General features: G+C 34.6%; 2 protein-coding genes across 2 annotated transcripts; both read right to left on the bottom strand.

Moving 5' to 3' along the window:
* Positions 1-313: 313 nt before the first annotated feature.
* Spf30 (Splicing factor 30) lies at positions 314-2,254 on the bottom strand. The gene is made up of 4 exons (XM_028300448.1): positions 2,077-2,254; positions 1,700-1,962; positions 1,236-1,382; positions 314-1,102 (listed from the first exon to the last, which is right to left on the bottom strand). The coding sequence occupies exons 1-4, from the start codon at positions 2,116-2,118 to the stop codon at positions 832-834; spliced, it is 723 nt and encodes a 240-aa protein (XP_028156249.1). The 5' UTR covers positions 2,119-2,254; the 3' UTR covers positions 314-831.
* Positions 2,255-3,237: 983 nt separating this feature from the next.
* LOC114349813 (solute carrier family 12 member 8) lies at positions 3,238-13,188 on the bottom strand. Its single transcript, XM_028300358.1, has 11 exons — positions 12,907-13,188; positions 12,639-12,819; positions 12,418-12,563; positions 12,039-12,267; positions 11,678-11,879; positions 10,473-10,707; positions 10,196-10,389; positions 9,984-10,083; positions 9,472-9,615; positions 8,122-8,300; positions 3,238-4,328 (listed from the first exon to the last, which is right to left on the bottom strand). The coding sequence occupies exons 1-11, from the start codon at positions 13,093-13,095 to the stop codon at positions 4,169-4,171; spliced, it is 1,959 nt and encodes a 652-aa protein (XP_028156159.1). The 5' UTR covers positions 13,096-13,188; the 3' UTR covers positions 3,238-4,168.

Raw genomic sequence — 13,188 nt, 5'->3', positions numbered from 1 at the left:
CCGCGTCCTGTGACTAATTTTATGTTATAATTTAGTATTTTCTAATAAGTTTCGGAGCTATATTTTTTTATAGTTCCATATTCAGATAAGAACTACCGACAGTTCAACATCGATTTTAAATTCTGATCATCAAAATGACATCAGATGAGTCACTTTCGCATTTAATGACTCTTAAGGTCCCGTGGTAATTATTATAGTATGGTAGTTAAATTTAATTATAATTACCTAGTGATAGTATCTAGTAATAATAAAATTAAAAACCATTAGTTGATAATGATAATAATTGTTATGAGTAAAATAAATAAGAAGTACATTATGATAAACTCATTTATTGCTCTGTAATTTCTTTATATTAAAATAGGTAGGTACTTTAAGACATCAGTACTTAACATTTTACATGTATATTGCTACTTGCTGTACTAGTACTATTTCAAGTGAATATGCAGGAAGATACTTGTTTCAGTTCTGGCGTATTCAACCTTAGTATATTTTGCTATATTAAACAGATAACAATAAACATTCCTTATATTGACAGTACCATGAGGTATAAAAAAAATCTGGCTATTAGTACAATGATAGAGCAGAGACATATTTTAGAGAAAGACAATAATTTAGAAGTTTAATGTTTTTGTGTCAAGTTTATCATGACTTTAATTACTAATGAGAATGAATGCATACATCTTCAATAAAATCATTTAAAATATGACTTGAAACACCTGCCTCATGCATTATCATTACATACTTAAAAAAAAGGAGTAATAATCATAAAATTAAATCTAATAGCACTAATATAATTAACTGTCACAGCCATAATATGGCTGATGTATTATATTATCCACCTTTCTTCCACTTCTCTCCGGGAGTATATTCAGTCATGGGTCTACCGGAAATGCCACATGTGCCAATACCAACTCTGCCTGTCAAATTGTCAGGGGAAGCAAAGATACTTTTATTCCGAACACCTGGTTTTTTTGATGCTTTGGAATGAAATGATAACCATTTGTTTTTTTCACTTTCTCTTTCTTCCTCAATTTGTTTAAACCTCTGTTGCTTTTTCTGCTTCTTTTTCTTCAAATATTCTCTATTGTAGCTTTTGCCATGTCTGTAAGAATATAATAGTAATATAAGAGCAGATATTTAATTGTGAATTCATTGGTATCATTTTATATATATTTTTATAATACAAGCAATTAAGATTAACTGTTCAATTTTATTTCTGGTTTATAATGACTTACTTGCTTTCATCTCCACTCAAAGGTCTTTTCAAACTTGAGTTTAAAGGCTTGACATCATGAATGGAAACTACTTCTAATGTATTGTAGCCATCAAATTTGACTTTCATACTCTCATCATCAATGTCTTCTATCAGTGCTTCATAGAACCTGGAACATTGTAATAAAATGTTAAAATATGCCAGAGTTGTGTAAAATTCAAAATCTTCTTTCTGATGCCCGATGTATGATGTGCTCCACTAAAAAAAGAAACAAATTCATAACTATGTTTATTGTTTCAGTGTTTGGCTTGCATTTACAATAAACTTATTTGAGTATCACATTAGACTTCGAACATAAATGCTTTACACACAACACATCTAACGTAAATATTCATGCAAGCTCCTGGTGGTGTACTGACTATTGTGTCTTTTGAGATAGTCTACAATTTGGTAATATTGTAAGCAATTAACTGGTATGTTACTTACGTGCCATCAGCTCTCCATTTTGCAAGGCATTTCTCGCCAATGCGCCATTTGCTTACGGAACTTTCGGCAGGCTCACCGTCCTCGGCCGCCAGCAGGGAGGCTGTAACATCATCATCATTACTAGAACTATGAATGTTAGACACTTTGGATTCACCGTCTTGAGTTTTTATAAGATCTTGTGTCAACTCAATTACTTCTTCTAAATCTCCTTTCAATTTCAGCAATTCTTCATTTTGCGGATCAGTGAGCAAAGCCGCTTCCACCTAAAAGAAATCAACATGTTAGTGAGTTAAAAGTGCGGATAACAAGTTATATGAAAGAAGTATTAACATAAAAATAACACCATGGATAGTGGCATTATTGAAGATGGTACTAACCTGTTGCAATTGCAATTTATAGTTTCTTAGATCGTCAGCCATGGCTGAGGATTAATAATTGATATTTTAAGCCAATCACACGGCACAGTTCTTAAAATAAAGCGAAATAAATTTATGAAATGGAATCCATGAAATGAATTGATTTCATTTCCAAACCACAACCACAATACAAGTCAAAGACAATGACAGCTGTACTGTCAATATCTATGGTTACTGCAGTGATAGCGTATTGGCTAACTCTATTTTACTTTAGTTGTTAACTATTTTTTTACACTCGTCAGCTGTTGCTGTTAAGATTTCTACGAGCCTTATATGGACGTTTTTTATTAGCTTTAAACGAGATCCTTTGTTTCATTTAGTAATAAAAACTTACATCTTGCTTACAGTAACAAGTTGGCAGTTAGCCTGACCAGGAACATAAAAACCCTCGCCATGTTGCGGAAAACTAATGGTACTAATTTCTTTTAATGGCAACAGTAACTGAAAACTTCATTGACATGTCACCTTGCATGTCAGTCTATTGCTGTCAAAGTGTAAATAAACTTTATTTTAAATGTGCGCAATTGGTTTTATGAATTGAATTGCTAAAATATTTTTATAGTCGTGAAAGAAAAGTGGTTCACAATGTGTTAAAGTATTTGTCGAAGAGAAATACTAAGGGTTCGGACAATATTTTCATTGAATAATGTTTCCGACAAAGGTTGTCAAATTGACTGTATAATACAGTTAAAATTCCTCTATGGTTAACCCTGTCACTTCCGGGTTTGCACACAAGATGGCACCACTGTTCTTTTAATATTTGATTCGTTGCAGTCTCCCGCAAAAAACCGATCCCGTTCTGGCGCAAGTACACTATACGGGAAATTGGCCAAGTGTGAACACCATCTCGGTTACTTTCGCCTCTGTTCTCCTCTCTCCTCGCGTGCGTCGTCCATACTTCAGTGTGCGAGCTAGCGTTTTGACTTGGAGAATTTCATGCATAGTATACTTTGTGTCATTACTGGATCCCGCGAAACTGGATTGCCGTGACGTGTTCTTCTAAAAACCCCGTTCCAAAAGGAACGAATGGAACAAAAAAGTGTTCTAAAAAAGAAAACGGTTCATTTTAAAAGTTTTATTTGTATAAAAATATTATTACTTACAGCTTACAAAGAATCATTAATAAATAGAAATATGAAAGTAAAATTACGTATTATTTAAATAGTTTTCTCTTATCAGGTAGAATTATGATACGCTCACTCTATTAATAACAATTTTTAATTAAGACCAAGCCAGTCTCAAACGGAATTTAAAACTACAAAGTATAATTTATGGAATTTTATATCTATCTATTTTTTTATGATTTGGTCTCGCATGCACTGGAAAAGTGAGCCACAAAACCAGAAGGTAGCTCACGAGTTTATGAGGCCTAAAATATAGAACTTACGACCACATTATTATTTTTAACAAGCCAGTGCAGTGTTCTATTACATTTGAATCAATAGAAATCCTAGAAAGCAGCAGCTGAAATACCTTGCCTTGAAATAAACATTGGCGTTTTTAAGTATAAGGCATATTCATACTTAATTTAATAAAATTATCCTGAAGGCATCTTTTATTTACTGATGATAACACATAATATGTAACGAGTATCTTTCAATGATAGTCCAGCCTAAATTAGTCAAATTTAATTGGTTTATTAATATTATTCTTTTGTTTTTATATTGGAATGTGTCAGTCAGTAATTTTGTTTTATTTTTTAAACTGTGTAACTATATCAGATTGATTAAGACTGGTTCAAAGGGTAGTTGTTTATCAACTAAAGCCAGATAGAAAGTTATTTGTCTATTATAAACGGTCTTATCTAAATTTCATATTTTTAATAAATTTCGTAAGAACTTGAACCTGTGCAAGTGTTACATTATGAACTCAGTCAGTCTTATTAATGTTATTAAAAGCATGAAAATAAAGGCTTTTGTGTAGTGCGTTAGGTATAAGCATTTTGATAGGCTGCTCTATACAGATATGCACAGTGATGTCATTGTAACTTACATGTTTATGTTTTGGAAATGATTATACCGAATCTACCGGGATGTATTGGTCAGCTTGGTTATTAACTCTCAACGTTGACGAGGTGGCTTTGCAGCGTGGACTGGTGGTAGCGTCGCCTTGACGCGAAGTCTTCATTGTCATCGTTCAGCCTTTCTTGTTCCACGCTGATGTCAGCGTGTATCGGCGTCACAACCAACTGCTCGTATTCTAACGGACGCTTTCTGAAAGGAGAAGTATTATGAAGGCTTTAAAAAGTATCTCCGATAAACTTGAAAAAAATTGAATCGGTATTGTCAGGAGCTTATCGTCGACTTATCATAATACTGTCACTAACTTTACAAATATTACGTATCAATGATTAAAGCGTAGATATCACTTAATATGACAAAGAAATAATTTAAATGTGTTGTTCACGTATCTGATAAAGAAAATGTTATCAGAAATACACTTGAAATATGGCTATGTTTAAATTTAAATAAGATACATTTGCTTGATGACTCAGTAACAAATAACCGATTTTCGAGGGTTTTATCTTGGCCCGTAGGTATAGGGTTTACAGCTGCGATTGTGCTTAAATTAAATTCTAAGTAAGTACCGAATGTTATTGTCAAAAACACATTAGTTATGACTATACGAGCAATAAGTGGCTATTTGCTAAGCTTTATTTGCTAACGTGCATATTTGCATAACTCACACTAAGCGTTTCAATAACTCTTTTATTTATTGATTTATTTATTCATGAATAGAACGGTAGTACCAATTGCACTATTCAAACAAGACACAACAAAGTTCAGAAAAACATTTAAGTCCTTATAAACAATTTAACTTAGGAAAAGTACATAAATCAGATGCGATTATTTTCACAGTAACCCAAACATTCTGCTAGTCGTACTCCACCCCTCTGCAAATACGTCACATTTTGGGTTTTGGTCCAGGAAACGAATTTTATAATGCGAACAGCTAGGGACTGAAAGTTGCTGCCTGCTGCTGTCTTTCCCGAACACTATCATCCGGGCCTTTTCAAGGCGAGAGTGTATAAGCACTTACAGGGCATAGTCCAATCAACGAGGCGTTTGTAACCCGAATAATTCGTCCGTCAATGAAACTTGGCACATGGTGAAAGTAGGTAATATAGATCATAGATATGCAAAAATCCAACAAATTTTTTTTTGGGAAGTTATGTTTTTTGACCTAAACATGAAAATCGTTAATAACTCTCTGTGTAAAAATTCTCAGCCTGAAATTCTTTCTGTATACGTACCTATGTACTACTTAGAATATGTATGTAAAAGAATCCAACACTTTTTCGATTTCAGAGATACCTGAAATTTAACTTTTAACATTTTGCACTATAACTTCTACTGAAAAATTGCTCTGCTGATTTTTATTTTTTAATACGCTTTTATATGTTCAAATACATAGCTATTCACAGTAATCCAATAGATTTTCCTTTACTATGTTATAGTTCTTATTTTTACGTAATTACGTCGTGTGAATAATTGCTCCGTCCATTTTTATACATCTATTGGCCATTTGATAATATATTAAAACAGATTTATCAATAATCCAACAAATTTTCGAACGTTAACTATACTTTTAATGATATAATGCACGCGGGCAATGTAGTTCGCGGGCTAAAGTCAGCGATACGCTCTTATTACTACTCCCGTAAGGTTGACATTTCAAGTAACAGAAGGTAGACGCGTATCCATAGCGAGTTTTTTAATTACGTCGTGTGAATAATTGCTCCGTCCATTTTTATACATCTATTGGCCATTTGATAATATATTAAAACAGATTTATCAATAATCCAACAAATTTTCGAACGTTAACTATACTTTTAATGATATAATGCACGCGGGCAATGTAGTTCGCGGGCTAAAGTCAGCGATACGCTCTTATTACTACTCCCGTAAGGTTGACATTTCAAGTAACAGAAGGTAGACGCGTATCCATAGCGAGTTTTTTCACCATACGCCTTAATTTTAAGCAAGTATTTGGTTTAATTATGTACTAACATAGCGATTGTAGTAGGTACCTAGATAATCGACATACCTAAATATTAAACAAGCTTATTTCACGTAATTACGTAAATTCTATTTACACTTATTTACCTCTCTTAAAAATAACACTGGGTGATTAAATTTTATCAAAATTACAAACTAAACATGCATTGTCAAAAGTTACATAAAAACATAAAGTTATTATCATGGACCTATAAAAAAAGTCGGACGGAGTCTCATCAACAAAATACTGTGACATTAGGATACACCAGCTTGCCTGTACGTACAGGCCGGCACGCACACATTCACACCCTGTTACACCACTTCGAGAGCAAACTTCACACAGTTGACACATTTAAGCAGCGAAAAAACAACACGAATACGACATGCCTTGTGTGATGAAATTGTGTAAAAACCGTTCTGTTCGAACAAACAAAAATTAAGGAATCACATTTCACAGGTAAAATAATAATCCAATCACTTATTTCCCGACATTAAAATATTGAAATTAATTGAAATCAAACGTCATTCACTCGAAAAAATAATACGTCAAAGACCAGTGTTCTTAGTTATTTACGTGGGAAAATTACCCGAAATATGGCCCCTTACTAATAAAAAGTTACACAGTTGTTGAACACTGTTTTAAAATGACATTTCCATACTAAACGTCACTTTAAAACACTGTTCAACGAGCGTGTAAGTTTTATTAGTAAGGGGGTAAGTATTTATTTTTAATCGATTTTATAAATGTACAGTCAAAGAATTATTTCATCATAACAGCTATCATTTGCGCATGTCATGGATTATGTTCCCTGTCTGCAACAATTAGTAACTACTACAAACAACTAAAGCCCGGTCGCCGAGTACGTAGAATTTCGTCCAATGACCCATCTTTAGCAACTGTGCAGCATGCGGCCGCAGTGAGTGTGCGAGTGCGACAGCAATACAATTACGCGCGAGTGATAAGGATGGGTTTGTTACTTGAAATGTCAACCTTACGGGAGTAGTAATAAGAGTGTATCGCTGACTTTAGTCCGCGAACTACATTGCCCGCGTGCATTATATCATTAAAAGTATAGTTAACGTTCGAAAATTTGTTGGATTATTGATAAATCTGTTTTAATATATTATCAAATGGCCAATAGATGTATTAAAATTGACGGAGCAATTATTCACACGACGTAATTACGTAAAAATAAGAACTATAATATAGTAAAGGAAAATCTATTGGATTACTGTGAAAAGCTATGTATTTGAACATATAAAAGCGTATTAAAAAATAAAAATAGGCAGAGCAATTTTTCAGTAGAAGTTATAGTGCAAAATGTTAAAAGTTAAATTTCAGGTATCTCTGAAATCGAAAAAGTGTTGGATTCTTTTACATACATATTCTAAGTAGTACATAGGTACGTATACAGAAAGAATTTCAGGCTGAGAATTTTTACACAGAGAGTTATTAACGATTTTCATGTTTAGGTCAAAAAACATAACTTCCCAAAAAAAATTTTGTTGGATTTTTGCATATCTATGATCTATATTACCTACTTTCACCATGTGCCAAGTTTCATTGACGGACGAATTATTCGGATGTCTCCATACAACGAATCTCCTCGTTGATTGGACTAGCAGATATGTACCATCTTAGACTGTATCTTACTTAACACCAGGTGCGATTGCGGTCAAATACCTCCCTTGTTTAAAAAAATCTAATTTTAAATGTTAAAGGCTGATTTTTCAATCGTCAGATAGCTTTTAACTGAAAAATAAAGTTGTAATTTTGACATAATTTCCCATACTGAAAAAAGTACAAATCCAGTAACAAATTTTAAAAGTTGATATATATCATCAAAACCGGCTTGATATATATCGGATATATATCCGATATATATCTTGATATATATCCCTTGATATATATCCTCGAACCCTGGTCAAAATGTCGAATAACTGACGATTTATTCTGAGATCAATTTACGTTTGGTCGAATCCACCCTTAGTCAAAGATAATAATTACCCGATAGCGTGCAAGAAGGATATCTTCAGCCATCGGAAGAAGCGGAACTCGGAGGCGCGGCCGGGCTTGACGGCGGGGTTGGCGGCGCCCACGTACAGCCACAGCACCCACAGGATGAACAGGCAGCCGAGCGCGTACGCCCAGTTCACCAGGAACATCAGCAGAAGCTTGATAGCCACCTAACAAAACATAGTTTGAATAACAATAAATAATAATTTCAGACACTAGCTTTCCGTTTTGCTATATATTTTAAACTATTATGTTGCATTTTTACTATAAAATTATCACTTCACGGGATTTATTGCAGCAATATCTATTTTATACGACGCCGCATCTCTTCAGTCTGCCCGCGACCATGACTCGTGCAACCGAGACGAAACGTCGGGAGGGTAAATATTTTATTTACCGTTAAAATAGATATTGTTGCAACAAATCCCGTGAAGTGATAATTTTACTAGCTTTCCGCCCGCGTGGAATTTTGTCTGTCACAGAAAAACTTTATCGCGCGCGTCCCTGTTCAAAAACCGGGATAAGAACTATCCAGATGTCCTTTCCCGGGACTCAAACTATCTCTATGCCAAATTTCATCGAAATCGGTTCTGTGGTTTAGGCGTGAAAGCAAGATATACAGAGTTACTTTAGCATTTATAATATTAGTATAGATAGAATAGATTAAAACACACTATAGAGAAATATTTAAAAACCAAAACAGTCAGCCTTACATCATAAAAATAAAAACTTTTAATTCTACACATGCAGCCGAACCCGCTACGTGATAAATGGACAGTCAGACAGAATGTCGTTGGAGCTCCCACGCACACGGCTCAGCATAGAGGCTGCCCTTTTCCGTGGCATGGAAGCCATCAGTATGTGCTTCATATGTGTGAATAGGCATCGGTAATTTTATGTATTGGTCGACAGATCCTTTTAGGTTGAAAACTACGGAGCATGGTCTTATTTTAATGTTCGTTCGTTTCAGCCGAAAGATGTCCACTGCTGGACAAAGGCCTCCCTCGTAATGTTTTATGGACTATCGTGCTTCATATAAATGCATTTTATTTTATAACAACACATTAGTTAAGGTTTAGCTTATGACCAGTAAATCTATCTACTATGGAGCAAATTAAAACCAACAGTCCAAAATCCGAATTTTATATCAGACAGATCGTAATCTATGACGCGCATCGGAATTATGGCAATAAAACAATGTTTGTGATTAATTGCGAATTACCATTTTATAAAAGTGTTTGACCGACATACAAAGTATTGCGTTACGTAAAATGCATTCATAACCATTTTTGTAACTCCTTTCACTAGCGCTATTTTTAGGTGATTGATTCTTATACTCACCCCAGCGAGAGAAAGCCATCTGTTGCAAAGATGAGAGTACCAATTCTTGTTTTTAGAATGAACACTGACGCTGGGCCGTCTCACGTCGCCATTCGACTGTCGACCGTTCATTATAGCGGGATCCGTTGGTGATGGAGTGAAGTCCTGTAAAGTGAAGAAAATCTGCTTAGCACTGCTTATTAACCTTAATGAGCAAGTCAAGTACTCTACATGAAGTAGGTACCTCGGTACCTACTACCTACAATGCGTTGAGCGACACGGTGAAAAACGTCATGTATGGCATACGAGCGATAGACCGCGTAACAGTGTTGTTGTTTGTTTAACCAGAAATAGACCGATGATCCGCTAAATGTAACAGACATATGTTTTGAATGCACGTTACTCATAGTTAATTAATTCTCCACGCGAGAAGAAAAATGCGCACGAAAATAAGGACTGTGAGCTTTTTATTGTACAGTTAATCTGTATTACACTTGATGACTTGAATATGGTTTAAAACATGGATTACTCACTCCTACATTCTTATGTCTTATCCTTTCGGGAAACAGTAGATCAAGATCGCTTCCTGTAGCTCCATAGACTTGGGTATCACGTGGTGAACTACCTTGGAATCTGAAATTATTTAAAGATTTTAATAATATTATTCATTCGTCAATCTACTTTGTTATTCAGAATTTATGTTGTAAGTAAAGATGATTATGAATAAAAAGAAAGAAAATCATACCTCATTTCACGTTTATGTTGCAAATCAAACGTCTGGGCGAGAGCAAAATAAGAATAATCGATACTAGCATACGTGATAAGGAAGGGCATTGTTACAATTGGTGCAAGTCGGTTTATGCCTCCAATTATGATGAATGTGATAGTTATTATAGCTACAACTACCATAGCATAAATGGGTACTTTGTTGGGGCCTCTCTGTAAATGAATAAAAAACAAACAATGATTTGGAATTAAAATAAAGTATGGTTGTTAGTTGAAAAACATGGAGAAGTATTTACCCCACGGCCAAGAGCATCTAACCCTGGTATAACTTTCTCGTTGGCAATACTTTGCAGTACTCTTGGCGTGCCATACATTGCACCAAGACATGAGCTCATAGAGCTAACATACAACCCTGCCAGCAGCAGGACCCTTACGGCAGATATGTCAGCAGTAATAGAGAAGGTATTCAATAGTGCTTCACGGGTGACTGTGGCTGCTAATGTTATTATAAACATGAGGTACAGGAAGGTTCTGTGAAAATGAAATAGCAATAAGTTTTATATATTCTCTTTTTAAAATTAATAAAATAAAAAAATATATTTACCCAGTGCCTATAGCTGCCAAGGAGCCATTAGGAATATTGACAGATGGGTTTTTCAAGTCACCACTCATATTGATTCCTGCTAAAATCCCAGTAATTGTTGGGAAGAAAACTCCAAAGCACTTGAACCAAGAGTATCCTGGCTCATAATTTGACCAAGTGTTGTTGGCAATTGAACTGTTGAACCAACCAACAAATTCAGCAGCTGGAAGTTAAAGCTCCATGTTAGTCCATAGCATTTAATGGAAGGTTATAATGATTTCATCTAGGATTGCTCAATGCTCAGAAGTAATATTTAAGTTATTTCACAAAACTAATACACAGTAATGAGAATACATAAGAATAAGTAAACTAATAAACTTACTTGGCATGGTAGTAAAGGAACCAAGGAAAAAGTCAAAGGCTGCCAATAATNAACATCGTAGCTATTATAGTTTTTTTATATTATGAATTTAAATTTTTGGCAGGGGACTGTATTAAAATTTTGGGGACAAAGTTTACAGGAGTTTACTAAATAAATAAAATTGGTAATGAGAGCTTGTTTTACGAAAATAATATAATTTTATTATTATTCTTTATGCTATGAGCTGCCAGATGTATGTAGTTTCAATATCTTCTTCGTAAATCTCATTTCTAGGCGGAAATGTAGTGATGGGGACAGCCAGGGGACTGTATTTTTCGGGCTTCAATCGAGTCTAGAAAAAAACTAAAAATAGTTATGGTTCTAAAAACAAAGGGCCCGTAAAGTTTTGGGATTAAAGTTTCATTACAAGTGTGTTTCGTTTAAATATTTTAATTGCTTTTTGAAAAAATCGGCCGGGACAGCCGATTACGAGCTTACAGAGAATCGCCCTTATATATTCTCTTTTTAAAATTAATAAAATAAAAAAATATATTTACCCAGTGCCTATAGCTGCCAAGGAGCCATTAGGAATATTGACAGATGGGTTTTTCAAGTCACCACTCATATTGATTCCTGCTAAAATCCCAGTAATTGTTGGGAAGAAAACTCCAAAGCACTTGAACCAAGAGTATCCTGGCTCATAATTTGACCAAGTGTTGTTGGCAATTGAACTGTTGAACCAACCAACAAATTCAGCAGCTGGAAGTTAAAGCTCCATGTTAGTCCATAGCATTTAATGGAAGGTTATAATGATTTCATCCAGGATTGCTCAATGCTCAGAAGTAATATTTAAGTTATTTCACAAAACTAATACACAGTAATGAGAATACATAAGAATAAGTAAACTAATAAACTTACTTGGCATGGTAGTAAAGGAACCAAGGAAAAAGTCAAAGGCTGCCAACAATATGACTAGAAGAAGAACAAACTGCAGCTTTATCACCCACTTCACTCCAGCAACATTGATTGTGCCCAACAGAAGCACTGCGGCAATGGCAAAGCCCTGCGCTGCCCATGTGTTGTTCAGGTTGACAAGATCAGCCATTGACTCCCCAAAACCAACAACATTCAGAGCACATCCCACTGCCTGAAATTAATTTTCAAATAAAAACTTATATATTTTGTTGTTAAACAGTAGGAACATTGATATAGATACATATTTGTACTTGTTATGAATGATTCAATCATGCTTTTGCTGTACAAGAAAGATACTACATATAGTTTTAAAAAGTACTACCTGTCCAAAGCAGTACACAATGCCAAGAGATCCACCCATTCGGGAGCCCAATGTGTGTGCTAGAATGAAGTACACTCCCCCACTTTCTATTCTGCATCGTTCGCATATTCCCACAGCTGACAGCACTGAGATCAAGGCAACAAATACTAGAAAAGAAATAGTAAATTTAGTAGATAATTGTTGAAATAGTTAATAATTTAGGATAAAATAGAAAAAAATACCTGTAAATATTACTATAAAAACTGCATTAACTACACCAGCTTGACCTACAATCCAACCGGATCTTAGAAATACGATTACTCCAAAAATATTTATAAGGCATGATGTGAACACTCCGTCCCAGGTCCCAAATAGCACTGGTTGTGATATGAAAAAGTTGGATTTCCACCAAGGAACATCTCCCTGCAAGTAATTTATTTAAGTAGAATCCATAGGCTATTGCTATAATTGAAGCTTATTATCTATTGTGTATACTCAGTTATCAGCTACCTGTATATCAGCAAATATTTCATTTGCTCCAGAGGCTTGGTGTCCGCCTGTTCCATATTGTGATTCATTCCCGAAGTCTACAAATCCACCAGATTGTCGTCTCATTCGAGCCCTATCAAAACCCGGTTCATCACTTCGAAAACTATCTATATCTAGATCATTTCTTCTAGAACGATTATTCTGATCCATTTTAATCTAAGTTACTACGATAACATAATGTATTAATCTCAATCAAAATAATTTAGCGCAACATCGCAATCATCATCAGACAGAATTTACAAA

The sequence above is a fragment of the Ostrinia furnacalis genome, unplaced genomic scaffold (assembly GCF_004193835.3).
Source record: "Ostrinia furnacalis isolate ACB-3 unplaced genomic scaffold, ASM419383v2 OfSCF0710, whole genome shotgun sequence".
Lineage (NCBI taxonomy): Eukaryota > Metazoa > Arthropoda > Insecta > Lepidoptera > Crambidae > Ostrinia > Ostrinia furnacalis.
Note: the sequence above shows the minus strand (reverse complement) of the source record. Positions and strands in the feature narration are given on the sequence as shown.